This window comes from Physeter macrocephalus, chromosome 9 (genome assembly GCF_002837175.3).
Source record: "Physeter macrocephalus isolate SW-GA chromosome 9, ASM283717v5, whole genome shotgun sequence".
In the NCBI taxonomy this organism is placed as follows: Eukaryota; Metazoa; Chordata; class Mammalia; order Artiodactyla; family Physeteridae; genus Physeter; species Physeter macrocephalus.
Window position 1 is genome coordinate 14166795 of NC_041222.1, and position 12913 is coordinate 14179707.

Genomic DNA, 12913 nt, shown 5'->3' on the forward strand with positions numbered 1-12913 from the left:
TTTACATTCCCACCAACAGTGCAAGAGGGTTCCCTTTTCTCCACACCCTCTCCAGCATTTATTGTTTGTAGATTTTTTGATGATGGCCATTCTGACTAGTGTGAGGTGATACCTCATTGTGGTTTTCATTTGCATTTCTGACCTAAATAGACATTTCTCCAAAGATATACAGATTGCCAACAAACACATGAAATAATGCTCAACATCACTGAACTCACCTTTCTATTTTTTGATATTGAGGACTCTAAGAAGTGGAATCTAGAAGAGCATGTTAGAAATACACATGTTGGACCCTAAAGCCAGGAGAAAGAAAAAGGAAGGAAGGTGCCAACTTCAAGGCAAAAGTGTTAAAAAAAAAAATGTGGATTTAATTTTTAAAAGGAAGCTGAATTTTTCCCCCTGCCTCTAATAAACACAAAATTGAGCCTGATTTTAAATAAGTCCTGGGGTCGAATTACCAATATACAAAAGAATAGAGGATTGAGGAACATGTTAAACAACATTATAAGGATACAATTCAATCATATCCCAAATATAGACAATTGAACAGGGCAAGTTATTTTGTTTCCTCACCAAATAAATAACATTGGGGGAAAAAAGAAAAAGAGGGTACTATTATAGACTGAGAAGGACTTAAGAGGCATAGCCCTAAATGTAATGTGTGAATTCTCATTTGGATTCTTATGCAACAAATCAGATGTAAAAAGAAGTTTTTTGAGACAATCAAAAATTGCACTGTCCTGGTAGTAAATGGTATTAAGAAATTAGTGCTAACTGGGATGGATGGGGTAATGAAAATGGTAATGTGACTGCGTTAAAAAGCCTTAAAGTACATACGGATGGATTGAATTCATGTCTGGGATTTGCTTTAAAATAAACCAGCAGCAATAAAATGGTACTGGGTTAGATAGAACAAAAATGGTAGACTATCGATCATTGTTGCTATTGGGTGATGGGAACATGGGAGTTTACTATTAATATATTACTGTATCTACTTTTTTGTAAGATTGAAAAGTCTTAACATTAAAAAGTTTAAAAATTGCAGTAGAGCCTATTCTACAGCTCCAGAGAAACATGCAATGGGACACATACCTCTTTTGCCATTGAAATAGCATAAGGTACTAGAAAACCTAAAACCTCAAGAAGGGTAAGGTTCTGAGGAAAAACATTGGTCAGAGGTGTCAGTCTTAAGAGTTCAGAAATAACCACAACAGTTTTAGATCAGAGCTCTGTGGGGGATGATTCCAAATTGAAACAAAATATGGGACTCCGGGAAAATTTTCCCTAGCAGGCAATAGTTATAACCTGAAAAATTCCATAGCAAGAGGAATAGCAGTCATTATGGTGGTCAGCAGGGTCAGCTCCAAGAGCGAGTGACATGTGTAGTTCCCCAGGACACCATGCTTAGAGGGCCCCATGCTTCGTTTATTTTTCTGCTGCCTGTGTCTTGAAATTATAAGTGATTTTTGAACTAGGGGCCCTCACTGTCATTTGCACCTGGTCCACAAATTATGGAGCCAGTCCTGAGAGCCTGGTGGTGAGAGCTAAAACTGCCTTCTTAAAATAGGGGTAAAGGCTGCACCTCTGTTGGAGTTCCAGAAAAACAAGGCTCCAAGGTGAAATGGAAAATTAAAAAGTTGCAAAATGCTGGATGGGTCCGAAGGAAGTGTCAGTCAAGACTAGAAGACAGAGGCTGTCCCCACTGGAAAGTCTAAATTTCTCAAGAAGACAAGCCAGCTAGGAGGCAGTGTACATTTCTTCCAGAGCGACAAACATGGTACCCCGTCTGAACACCTGATAGGAGATTTCTCCCAACTTAGTCTAAGTTCACAGGTTGTGGACCCTTGACAACTAACACAGAGTGACTGGCATCCGAGCGAGGGTACACCCAGGGATTCTTTTCCTTCTGATGTTTTCTGGCAACAATAATGGAGACTTAGATTGCACAACATAATTGAGTCCATATTCATCATTTGGCTGAAATAACTCTTGTAGGGGTTGGGGCTATACTTGTGTGTCCAGAATTTTTTGAGTTTGAGTCTACTGCAATGATCATTTCATGGGTCCCACTGCCTTCGAGAATCTGGGAAAAAAAGCAGGATCCTTGAAAGACTGAGAGTGGGTTTAATTCAATTCCATGAATGCTGGAAAAGTGTAGACAGCAGCTGCTGAAGATGACAATAGTCAGTGTGCCCTTAAACCTGAATGAGAGCCTTCTGGCTGAAGATGAGAAGCATAAGAAACTGGAAAACTATGAAATCTAGATTGTTTTTTTCTGCTTTAATTTACAAAGGCAAGAATTTTCATTTGGGGACTTTAAATTCTTCCTGGAAATTTAATAATAAGGGAGGGTTTATTTATTTATTTATTTTGTAATTTATCGATTTTTCTCTTCTTTTGGATGGCGTTACATTATTTGGAATATCATTTGAGCTCATTGCTAAACCTCTGATGATCCATATTGCACGACACAGTTAAGAATTACGTGCGATGGTAACTAAAAAAGAGTCCGTCATCGTTCTAGAGGTCAATGTAGCCTTGGAGTTAATTTAATTAATGTGCTGCTCTGTCCCATATCAGCACCTTCTGGGAGGTCCAGTGGGGCACAGGAGGGTACAGAAAGGAGCACCATTGGCATTGCAGGTGGCTTCATGAATGTAGGGTTGTGCTGACAACCTGCTGGTCTCCTGCTCCAAGGGGGCAGATATACCCTTGACTGATCATGGGTTTCATTGTTAAGTTTGATGGGTTAAGAGAAAAAAAAAAAAGGCCAGGAAATAAAGGGAAGCTGGTCTCTCCTGCACTCCCACATTCTTGCCAGAGGATAAAATAGAAACTTGACTCTTTTTTCAGTATTGAAAGATAGCTTACACCTTTCCTGCCAGTTTCCCTCCCTCAAAGAAGGTTGCAAATGTCTTTTAGGTTTTGACTCAGATGTCTTCTCATAATGCTTTCTCAACACATCCCCCTCACACCATGTCATAAGTATTGATTTGTTTGTTTGTGTTTTGGCTGTCTCTTCTCCTGGAATGTAAGCATCAGAAGGGCAAAGCTTGCTTTGTTCATTAACACAAGCCGATTGATAGATAGACAGATCATTGGTCGGTTCATTGATCATTCGATCCAGAACCCTGCATGGTACATGGTAGGCACTCAATAGATATTTGTTGAATGAGTGAATGAGTGACTCCTCTGATTGGCGAGATGGGGGAAAAGTGCTTGTATATATGATGAGTATCTCAATCCTCTCTGGGCCATCTTTCTGCCAGCTACCCAGCAAACAAGAAGGGTATGGGTTAATATGCAGTAGGAAAGTTCTCCAGGTCAGGACTTCTCCATCCTATGACTCCAGGTGAAAGGTGGAGGTGTGGGGAGGAATCAGTAGATCACTTGACTCTAATTCTTGGATGAAGGAAGAGAAAGCTTTATTTTTCAATCTAGCTTTATCAGCAATAAAGCTAATATTTTTATACCCATCAGTATTTGTTACCAGTTCCAAGCATAAAAGGTGAAGGGATGGAGAAGGAAATTTCACCACATTTATCAAACATTAAAAACAATAAAGCCAGTTGCCATTAAAAATAAATGCCAGACTGCTCCATGGTTAACAGTATACCTGTAATAATAAACATAGTTCAATAATAAACTCCCATTGTTTTAGCGGTAGCCACAAACTGAAAATTCGTTCTAAGTCATCCATTTTAAAAGTAATGTGATAGGTTTCATATCAAATAAATGTCCCTTGAATATCCCTATTTTACCTTTTATTTGCATGAAAGACAATATAAAAGTGTTTTTGTTGCATAAACAAGCTGTTTAATAGAAGGGGCATGACATTACTGAGTAATTTGGAAAATGTTTACAATTGTTTTGATGTGGATTTTTAAAGAAAAAAATTATCCAACTCTTCTTTCTACAAGTAGTTGTATCCACCATTCTCCAATTCACTGTGAGTTGTTTCTGACTTGCTTTCCTATGGGCAAGCACGTTATTGTTCATCTGCAACATGTAAAATAGACACGGGCAATCTATTTATCCCTGGGTTTTCTCTCATGGTATCTAGTCCTGAGTTTTGGCCTTTACTTTCTCTGGGGTAAGTTTACAATACTAACTGCAGGTTGAGAATCCTGTATTCAAAATTGGGCTTAAGCAGCCAGTGATTCCAAAGTTCTGTATAATATAACCGTATTGTATTCCCACTTCCTTTCTCTCTCTGTTTCTTTTCTTTTCCTTCCTTCCCCCCACCCCGCCCCATCTTTCTCGTTCCATTTTTCAAAGCACTTTCAGATATATAATAAAGTTTATTATTGGTTTCCATTTTAAGGGGTAATCTGAATTTGTAATAAGGAAGTAGGGCCATTATACACTCTGAAATTTCCCTGGTGGGGTAATGGAAAGCCTAACAGGTGGGGGACCCAAGTTAAATCCTGAAATTAATAAGCAGTTTGGCTTGAGATGAATTGCCTCTCTTTTCTTGGTAAGCGAGTAGGACCAGAAGAATACTGAAGTCCCTTATAAATTCTATTTCTGAGCAATTATTTCAAAGGACACAATAAGTTTGCATGAACTTTTTCTTTCGTTCTTTTCCTTCTTTCTAATTTTCTAGCTTCTCTTAAAGAGGTCTTTGAGGCTACTTGATTCAAACCAGCACTGACAGGAGTAAATTGAAAACAAGCAAAACAAAAACTAAAAAACAAACAAACAAAACCCCCCAAAACCACACAGGAGCAGGTGAAATAATTTTATCTAAATTTAGTTATAAGCAGCCTGATATTTAGAAATAGGAAAACATCTCGGATACCTTATTTGAAATACTAAGATAAGGAGGTGCTGTTTCAAAGAATACCACCCTAGGGTTTATTCCTAGAGCCAAACTGTATTATATGAGAACTTGTGAATTTCATCCAAAATATACAAAAGTTAGATGAGAACAGTTTGATTGATTTGGTTTGGTTTGGAGCAGTTGCATAATACTTGTCCACTTCAAGTAATGACAGTAAAAACCTAAGCTGGCACCTTGACATTTTTACAAGTCTCTGAAGATTGTAACACCCTCACCTGCTGTCCCCGCAAGGCTTTTGGTCAGAGGATCTTTCTATTCCAATCTGTGTGAGATTTATATTCTCATGCTGATTTACGTCATTTCATTTTGTTTGCATTTTCAGAGTTTGGGGTACAAAGTTTAAACATTTCTGTTGATTCAAACTTTTCTTAATAAAAGTAAATGCTCAGTAACTATATTATGTAATAAGGCAGCCCATCTAATAACACTGTTAAATGCTGAATTAATAGTCCCCGTACATCGTTTGTTATTTCCTTACAAAATCATGGCACTCAGAGTTGTTTACAAGGTCAGAGAAATAAACAATTGAATCGAACCATACATTTAAAAAGAAGCAGTGCAAAAAGCAAAAAAAATACCTTTAGTATCTTGCTCAGGTTCACTCTCTTCTATTAATAGAAACAAGACAAACAAACACAAACAAAAACAATGCATCATGAAAAGGGAAATCTTTGAGCACAGAAACAGTGCTGTAAAGATGAATTAGAATCTGCTTGTTTCTTATCTCAATGAGAGACAAGTGCAATCAAGTGCAACTGCTGACCTTTTAAAAGCAAACTATTAGATGACATAAAATTTCAAATCATTACTTTTAGTCACGCAGTATTACACAGAAAATGAACTACAGCATATCCCAACAACACAGCTCATTCATGAGTTTTTATTGCGGTGTTGACAATTACCCTTTCTCTCAAGGCCACAGACTGTCTACTTTTCTGATAATAGTAGTCGTGGTTGTGCTTCTCCTTGTCAGCGTGGCTTCTCCACTTACGAGGCCCTGCTGTGAAGTCAGTGATGTTGAATCTGGGATCTCAGCTATCATTTCTATGGTAATAGACTCATGTTGTGGTAAACAGAGGATTAGGGGGTGTCTGCAGAAGAGAGCCTACATCCAACAGATTCTCTCCTCTGTATCAATTCCCAGAGGCTGCTCAGAGAGCAGAGAGGAGCAAGTCATTCTCTTTCAGGAAAAAAACAGTAAAGCAAGCTACAAAGAAAAATATAAAAATATCTAAATTGGGTATATGGAATTGAGAATTTTTAGAATTTTAAAAATCCTAGAAAATAGACAACCACCAAATTAATTGTTCCAAAATGTTTAATACAACCATATCAGATGTAGAGCCCACAAGAAACTCTATTTTTCTATCATGAAGATTTATTTTTTCATGTCAATTTAGACCTTTCTTTGTTTTTTAAAAAATATTTTAATTTTATTGGAGTATAGTTAGAATAGACCTTTCTTTGAATTAGTGATAAGCCAAGTACAATATTTGTTTTTAGTATAAAATGGCAATGCTATTGTTAACTACTTTTAATGATAAGAATACGTTGGTATAATTCTTTACAGATTATGGAGACTTTTACACACATTGTATATTATCTCACTTAACCCTCACCATATCTCTGTGATTGTACATGATTGATATTATTCAGCCCATTTTCCAGGCAAGGAATCTGAGACTCACAGATTTGCTGCAGATGCAGAGCCAGAAATGCCACTCCAACTTTCAGACACCAGATCTTCTGTTCTAACCTAGCATCACAGTGAGAAGGCCTCATTTTGGTACTTAATACCCAATACTCTTAAATTTAAGTGAACTTATAATTTCCCAGTTAGATTTTACTCTGAACTTTCCCTACCTCCACCACTCAAGTCCGTGGCACATTCTTATTTTATTTTTTTAAGTATCAAGGTCATGTTGGCTAAAAATGAGTTTTTTTCCAAGCTAAAAACTGGTCATCTGGACACTTGAAAACTGCAGAGATTCCCTGTTTGCCACACAGACCTTAATCAGAAGAAATAAATAAAGGTCCATAGTTGGACCAGATTGGACCTGAAACATTATATTTGAATGCCTTTGGGCTGGGCATGTCTTTCTAGTTCGTCAGCACAATTGTGCTTATTTCTAAGCTTAGAAAAAACCTTTTTTTTTTTTTTTTTTCCACCAGCCAAATAACTATTTATGAGTGCCTGAGATGGGCAAGGAACTTCTCTGGGAATATTAAGTGTCTTTATTATCTGGCTGTTATATCTCCAAAATTTTGTTCCACTAAAGTTGAAGGGCCTTAGTAAGTTTTGAGAACTTTATTTACTCATCTCTTACACTACTCTCACTAGGATTCTAGAGCAAGTACAGGTAAATCCTCAGTCTCCTTTTAATTTTACACCGTGATCTTTTACTGGGCTGTATTTCAAAGTAGACTCTGAGGGCAATGCTGATTTTCCTTTGCCATCTTTCACCTTGCTGTTACTATTGTTATTATTGTTCATTTTACTTGATTTGTTTGAAATTGGAAGCAGTTTTGAATTAATGCACCCATTTCCTCCACTCCAGATATGTAGAACCAACTTGGAAGATGAAAGAATGTCTAATATTTGACATTTTCCTAGGAGGAGGTCTGGAAGTTCCACCAGAAATTATACTTTCGTATATAGACTCTCAAAGTTGTTTTCTATACACAAATGCAAATATACATCTTTATATATACATATTTACACATGCTTATGTATTAACATACACATTCACACACATGCGCACACAATTGATGTTACTTTAAATTAGAGACAAATATGCAAGAATACCTGCAAACTATTTAAGGTTGAGTACAAGCATTCAGTGTAGGAGATTGTTATTCAAGGTCAAACTGTAGTCCTAGTTTTTCCGTGTATCCTGCTTGCCTAGCCTACCACGATCCCTCTTGTCTTCTGTTTCATGGTCTTTATTCCCACTTAATTGTTAAATTTTCGTTTAATTGCCTTATGTGTACTGCATCAGTCTTGTCTTTCAATGTGATTTGTAATCTTCTTTGGAGGGTGGGGAGTAGGGGTGGAGGAGCAGCATAGCATACTTTGCTTTTGCCGTCTTTTTTCCCCTTAAGGTCCAGCACAGTCTCTTGTAGAAAAAGGAAATTCTTTAAAAAAGAGTTGGATAGTGATTCATTTTCCGTCTCTGCTTTCTTGGGATTGTTCAGTAGGACATTTAGAACAGAGAATCTGAGACTTCTCATATTGGAATAATCAGATAAAATCAACATCCAAGTGAAAGAGGATATCCATCATTTTCTTGAATACTTTGTTTATGAGGAACTCAGCATTATCATATCAACCCATTTTAAACAACTATGTTTTAAAAATATATACATATATATTCTAAATCAAACTAAAATCAGTCTCCTTATAATCACCCTCCCCCCGCACCCTGCCAAGACCTAGTTCCTACTTCTATCCACTGGACAAAAATGAAAAAAAAAATCCATCAAATCTTTTCATTTTTCCAAGCTTGCTAGCCCCAGTTTACCATCCTGACTGCTCACTTTTGAACCACCTCTTATCTTTCCCTCTTTTCGTATTTATCCTCTTATCTTGTGGTACCAGGAACTAAAACTAACATACACCTAGAGTCTCACAAATTCAAAGAATAGCAAGACTCTTTCTAAATACTCTACCTCTATGAATCTAAATTTGCATAAGTTTTTATTTGCGTTCATATAATAAAACAGTTAGGTCATTGGTTCCACTGAAATTCCTGAATACCCAATACTCATTTCAATATTTGCTTTTATTAAGGTCTATCTCCCCAATTTTGAATATGTGTGTGTGTGTGAGAGTGAGTAAATATGATTTGATTCTAAGGTCAACTAACTTTTTCCTACTCAGTTCACCGTATTAGTTGATGGGAGAAGAAGTTTGGAGGGGAAATGTATTGTTATATAGAAGGAGGGAAAGCCATCAAGGTTCTTTGGCAGAAATAAAAGGAATATATTTAGTTAAATAATACAGGTCATGTAGATCTTGTAGAAAGAAAGAAATGAAACCAGAAGAGAGAACGGGCAGATCTGTGAGACGGTTTCCATTCTTTTGACTGTAAGAGTGAGGAAAGCCAAGAAGATAATAGGAATTTGGCTATCTAGAGTTGAAGTCTCAATGGAGGCTGAAATAGCACATTCTTTGCTCTTTGTAGAATGGCATCATTTATAATTTTCTTCTTAGGCAATATCTTAAGGAAATCTCTGGTACTCTAAGAATACCATTCTAGGGCTTTTTCTAAGGACATACTCAGAAATTGGGAAATCAAAATCATATTACTATAACTGTTTCCTTACAGTTGTATATAATACCCTTAAAACAAACCAGGCAAGTGGATCTGGGTTTGAGTCCTCACTCTACTGCTTATTAGCTGTTTGATCTGTGATATTGCTCAACTTCTTTGAACTTCAGCTTCTTCATGCAGAAAATGTAGGTATCGACTCCCAACTCATAGAATTATGAAGAAGATTAAGTGAAATGATTTGTACAAACCAATTAATACAGCAACTAAGACACAGCTAGAAGGTACTGAAGGCTAATTTTGAAGCCATGTCTTCTAGCTCTTTCTTGCTTGCTTTCTTCCTTGCTTGCTTGCTATTTCTATCTCTATGGTTATCTTCCTGACTGATGAAAGCTGTTCTTCCAACTGACTTCAGAGGTAGAGGTTATTTTATTTTATCTTGTCTTTAAATTTCAGTCTGCCTTAGCTGGCTGCATCCCAGATATTGATCATGTTGAATAGCCTTTCTGTAGGTGTTAAAAGCCTGTGCTTAAATCCATTCCTCAATTATCCTCAAGAATCACTCTAGAAAGAGAAATCCATTCTTCAGGCCCTATTATTAAAACATAGATGCTAATCAGTATTAGATTATTTGAATCCATTCTTAAATAGGCTACATTTGTCTCCTATAGCATTGTATTTTAAGAATTATTGAGTCAGAGATGCCTGTTAGTAGACAACCACCACAAAGAACAAAAAAGGTCATTTTAATTTTTAATTTTATACTTTAAAAAAATGGCTCAGGGGTGGTTGAAAAGAAATCACAGTGAGGCTCCGTGGTACTTTGTTTCTGAACAGATTCTTCTTTTGTTTTCCAATCATTAAAAGAAAACCTGACAATAGTAATGATAAACCTAAGTAAATACCTGGTTTTCCTTTCCTGACTTCTTGGTGGCTAAAGCAAAGAAACCCGATCCTGGTGTGCTGCCACTGTTTACATTTAGGTCCCCTTTGAAGCAGAGCAATGCATAAAGAAGTTTATCCACTGTGGCTCCATCTCTGAAGGGATGGGAGCGCAAGTTCCTTTAGAAAAACATACATGGTACCCTCACAAACTGACTCTCTCCTCCAAGTCAGGCTGGCCTGCCTCTGTGACATTTCAGTTCTCTAAAGTGGCTTGGGTTGGGAACATTTCTGTGGCCTTTGAGATAATAACATTTTCCTAGCTTGTAAATATGGATGGTGAATAATGACTGTGAGTAAGACATGTTTACCAAGGAAATCAGACAAGAGCCACACAAAGTTAACTTGTTTTGATTTCAGTCCTCGATGTAGCTAGAGCAACTATTAGGAATATTTTTGTTAAAATGGTTCTGAAAATATATTACAAGTTTAACTGTAAGTCAAAAGTTGAATTTCGGTTCTGATTCACTTTTTCCATTCTTAAAAAAATTATCTTCTGGTTTTAATGGGAGGAGATGCTAAACAGCTTGATGAGGAGGACGGAAGTCGTTATTAGTTTACCCTTTCAAAAGATTTTTATTTGGGAATAATTTTAGATTTACAGAAGAGCTGTAAAGGAAGCATACGAAAGTTCCCAGGTACTCTTCACTCAGTTTCCTCCAATGTTAACACTGTATATAAATAACTACAGTATATTTATCAAAATCTTCGTTTACTTTTAAATGACATTTTGACCTAATCGCATGAAAAGGAAGATACCTGAGCTCTGACAGTAGTCAAAGAAGCTGAAGTTTAATAAGAACCAGCATTTTCAAGTTATTTATTTATTTTTTAGCTGACCAGAAATTGTAGCTAGGAAGAGAAACAGGAGTCACAACCTTAATCTTAAGTGTGACACTGTAATATCCCGGTTGTCTAAGGTGGCTTGGCTTGGGAACATTTCTGTAGCCTTTGAGATGCGATTCTGGATGTTCCAATAGGACCATAGATAGGCCTCCAAACTGTAGGGTCCCATGCTGATGAGATGGTAGATATACACCTCCATTTTAAAATTATGTCCAAGAAAGATAGCATAGACTATAAACTCAAATAGCTTGTGAGTCAAATTGCAGCTTCTTCTAGTCTTCATAGCACCTCCAGTAGATACTATCCCAAACTCTTTAGCCCATCCTTGACTCTCTGGTTAGGGGTCAGTGTGCCTGTGCTAGCATGATGAGTCTGCCTTTTCCCCTCCCTCACTGAGATATGATCTGTACCATGAGCTGCCATTCATCCATCAAAACCCTGTGGGACCTCACCTCTCTGAAGCTTTCCCTGACCTTTCACTGTCTCCCCTGTCCTGTGTATGTATCCTGCCCAAACTTCTATCATTGCAAATATATTGAACTTTAATTACTGTAATTACTTGCTTGCATGTTCACCTTCCTCACTAAATTTGAAAACTTTTCAAGAAAGGAACCATGTCTTATTTATCTCTGTAACCTTGGATTTACCTCACTACATGGAATATAGTAGGCACTCAACAAATGAATAAATTTGAAGCTATCCTAATACTAATGGTGAATAACCTAAGTTTCTTCTTAAATTTTTAAGCTTCATCTGGAATAAAGACATTCCAGGTAGAAATCCTTAAATCAATGTTTCTCAAAGTGTAGTTCATAGACTACCTATGTAAGGATCATTTGGGAGATTGTTAAAGGCCTTAACAGAGACGCATCAGATCTGAATCCCTGGGGAATGCAACCTAGAGCTATGCCTTTAAATAAGATCTGATGTGCACTGATGCTTGGAAACCACTACCTTGGAGGAAGAGTTCCATTAGTCCATCAGCTTTGCTATTTCCATCTCATTTCATAGAGAATTTTGAAGTGAGTATAATCAATGATGTGACAGTAAATTAAATGAAATAACAACACATTCATTTTAAGAAAAGGAGACCTCTTGTTGGTTTAGTGTAACGGATACTATGACTAAGCTTCAAACTGAATTCTGAGATACATGCAAGCTAGAGCAAAAAATAAAGTAAAAGAAAATAAAGTACACAGTTCTCGCTACAGGAAGGAGAGCAAAATGGTCTCAAGAGCGACCATTGTTTTCTTCCCAGGCACTAAATTTTTAAAGCAATTTCTCACTTAAGATGTTTTGCAGAGCGGTGAGTGATGGAATGATCAATATTTTCAACAAGATTTTTGGCAAACAGCTATTTCTGTAGTGAATAAAATATGATGTAAGCTTGGGGTATGCGCTAAGGTTGCCTCGACTTTCCTGTTTTTATACTTTTTTGGGGGGGACAGTTTGATTCTAAACAGCCCATTTCTAGTTTGCCGGTAAAGGCACATCTTCATACAGCTCCTTAGATAAGCATCCTTATATCACTTGTCACAATGGGGCCAAACCAAAGTTATAATCTCTAACAAGTACCAAGAATGCAGGGACAAAGCATTGCTGACTGAGGGTAGATTTATGTTCTTTGGAAGCAAGAGGAGCAGTTGGTAATGTTGACATTCTATTTATGAAATTTGAGAAGCCTAACCAGCAATATTCTCTGGATAGAAGTCATCCAGCTTCATAACAATGTAAAAAACAGACAACAGTACCAACAACAGCCAGTATTTATCGAAGAGCTACCATGTAGACACTGTATATATGCTACCTCAGCCCCTTTTAAGAACTCTATGTTCCAAGTCATATTGCCCCCATTTCACAAAGGGGAAATAGACTTGCAGAGGTTAGGTAAATTATCCAATCTCACGTAACTAGAAAATGGCAGAGTACTGATCTATGTAACATAAACATAGAAAAAGAAAAGACTCAAGAACAGGGTAATGAAAGATGTCCTGGTCTAGGGGTTAAGACA

General features: G+C 37.0%; 1 protein-coding gene across 16 annotated transcripts in view; it reads right to left on the reverse strand.

The window, feature by feature from the left end:
- The window catches only part of MUSK (muscle associated receptor tyrosine kinase), a 94275-nt gene that overhangs the window by 44656 nt on the left and 36706 nt on the right, over positions 1 to 12913 (reverse strand). For 12 of the 16 annotated variants that reach the window (XR_008618175.1, XM_055087032.1, XM_028493666.2 and 9 more), the window contains one exon: positions 5422 to 5451. The exons of the other annotated variants lie outside the window; for them this stretch is intronic. Coding sequence is in view for 11 of the 12 variants with exons in the window: in XM_055087032.1 (XP_054943007.1) it covers positions 5422 to 5451 (30 nt within the window). In the remaining variant the exon portion in view is untranslated. The remainder of the gene's footprint in view (positions 1 to 5421; positions 5452 to 12913) is intronic. 16 annotated transcript variants of the gene reach the window in all.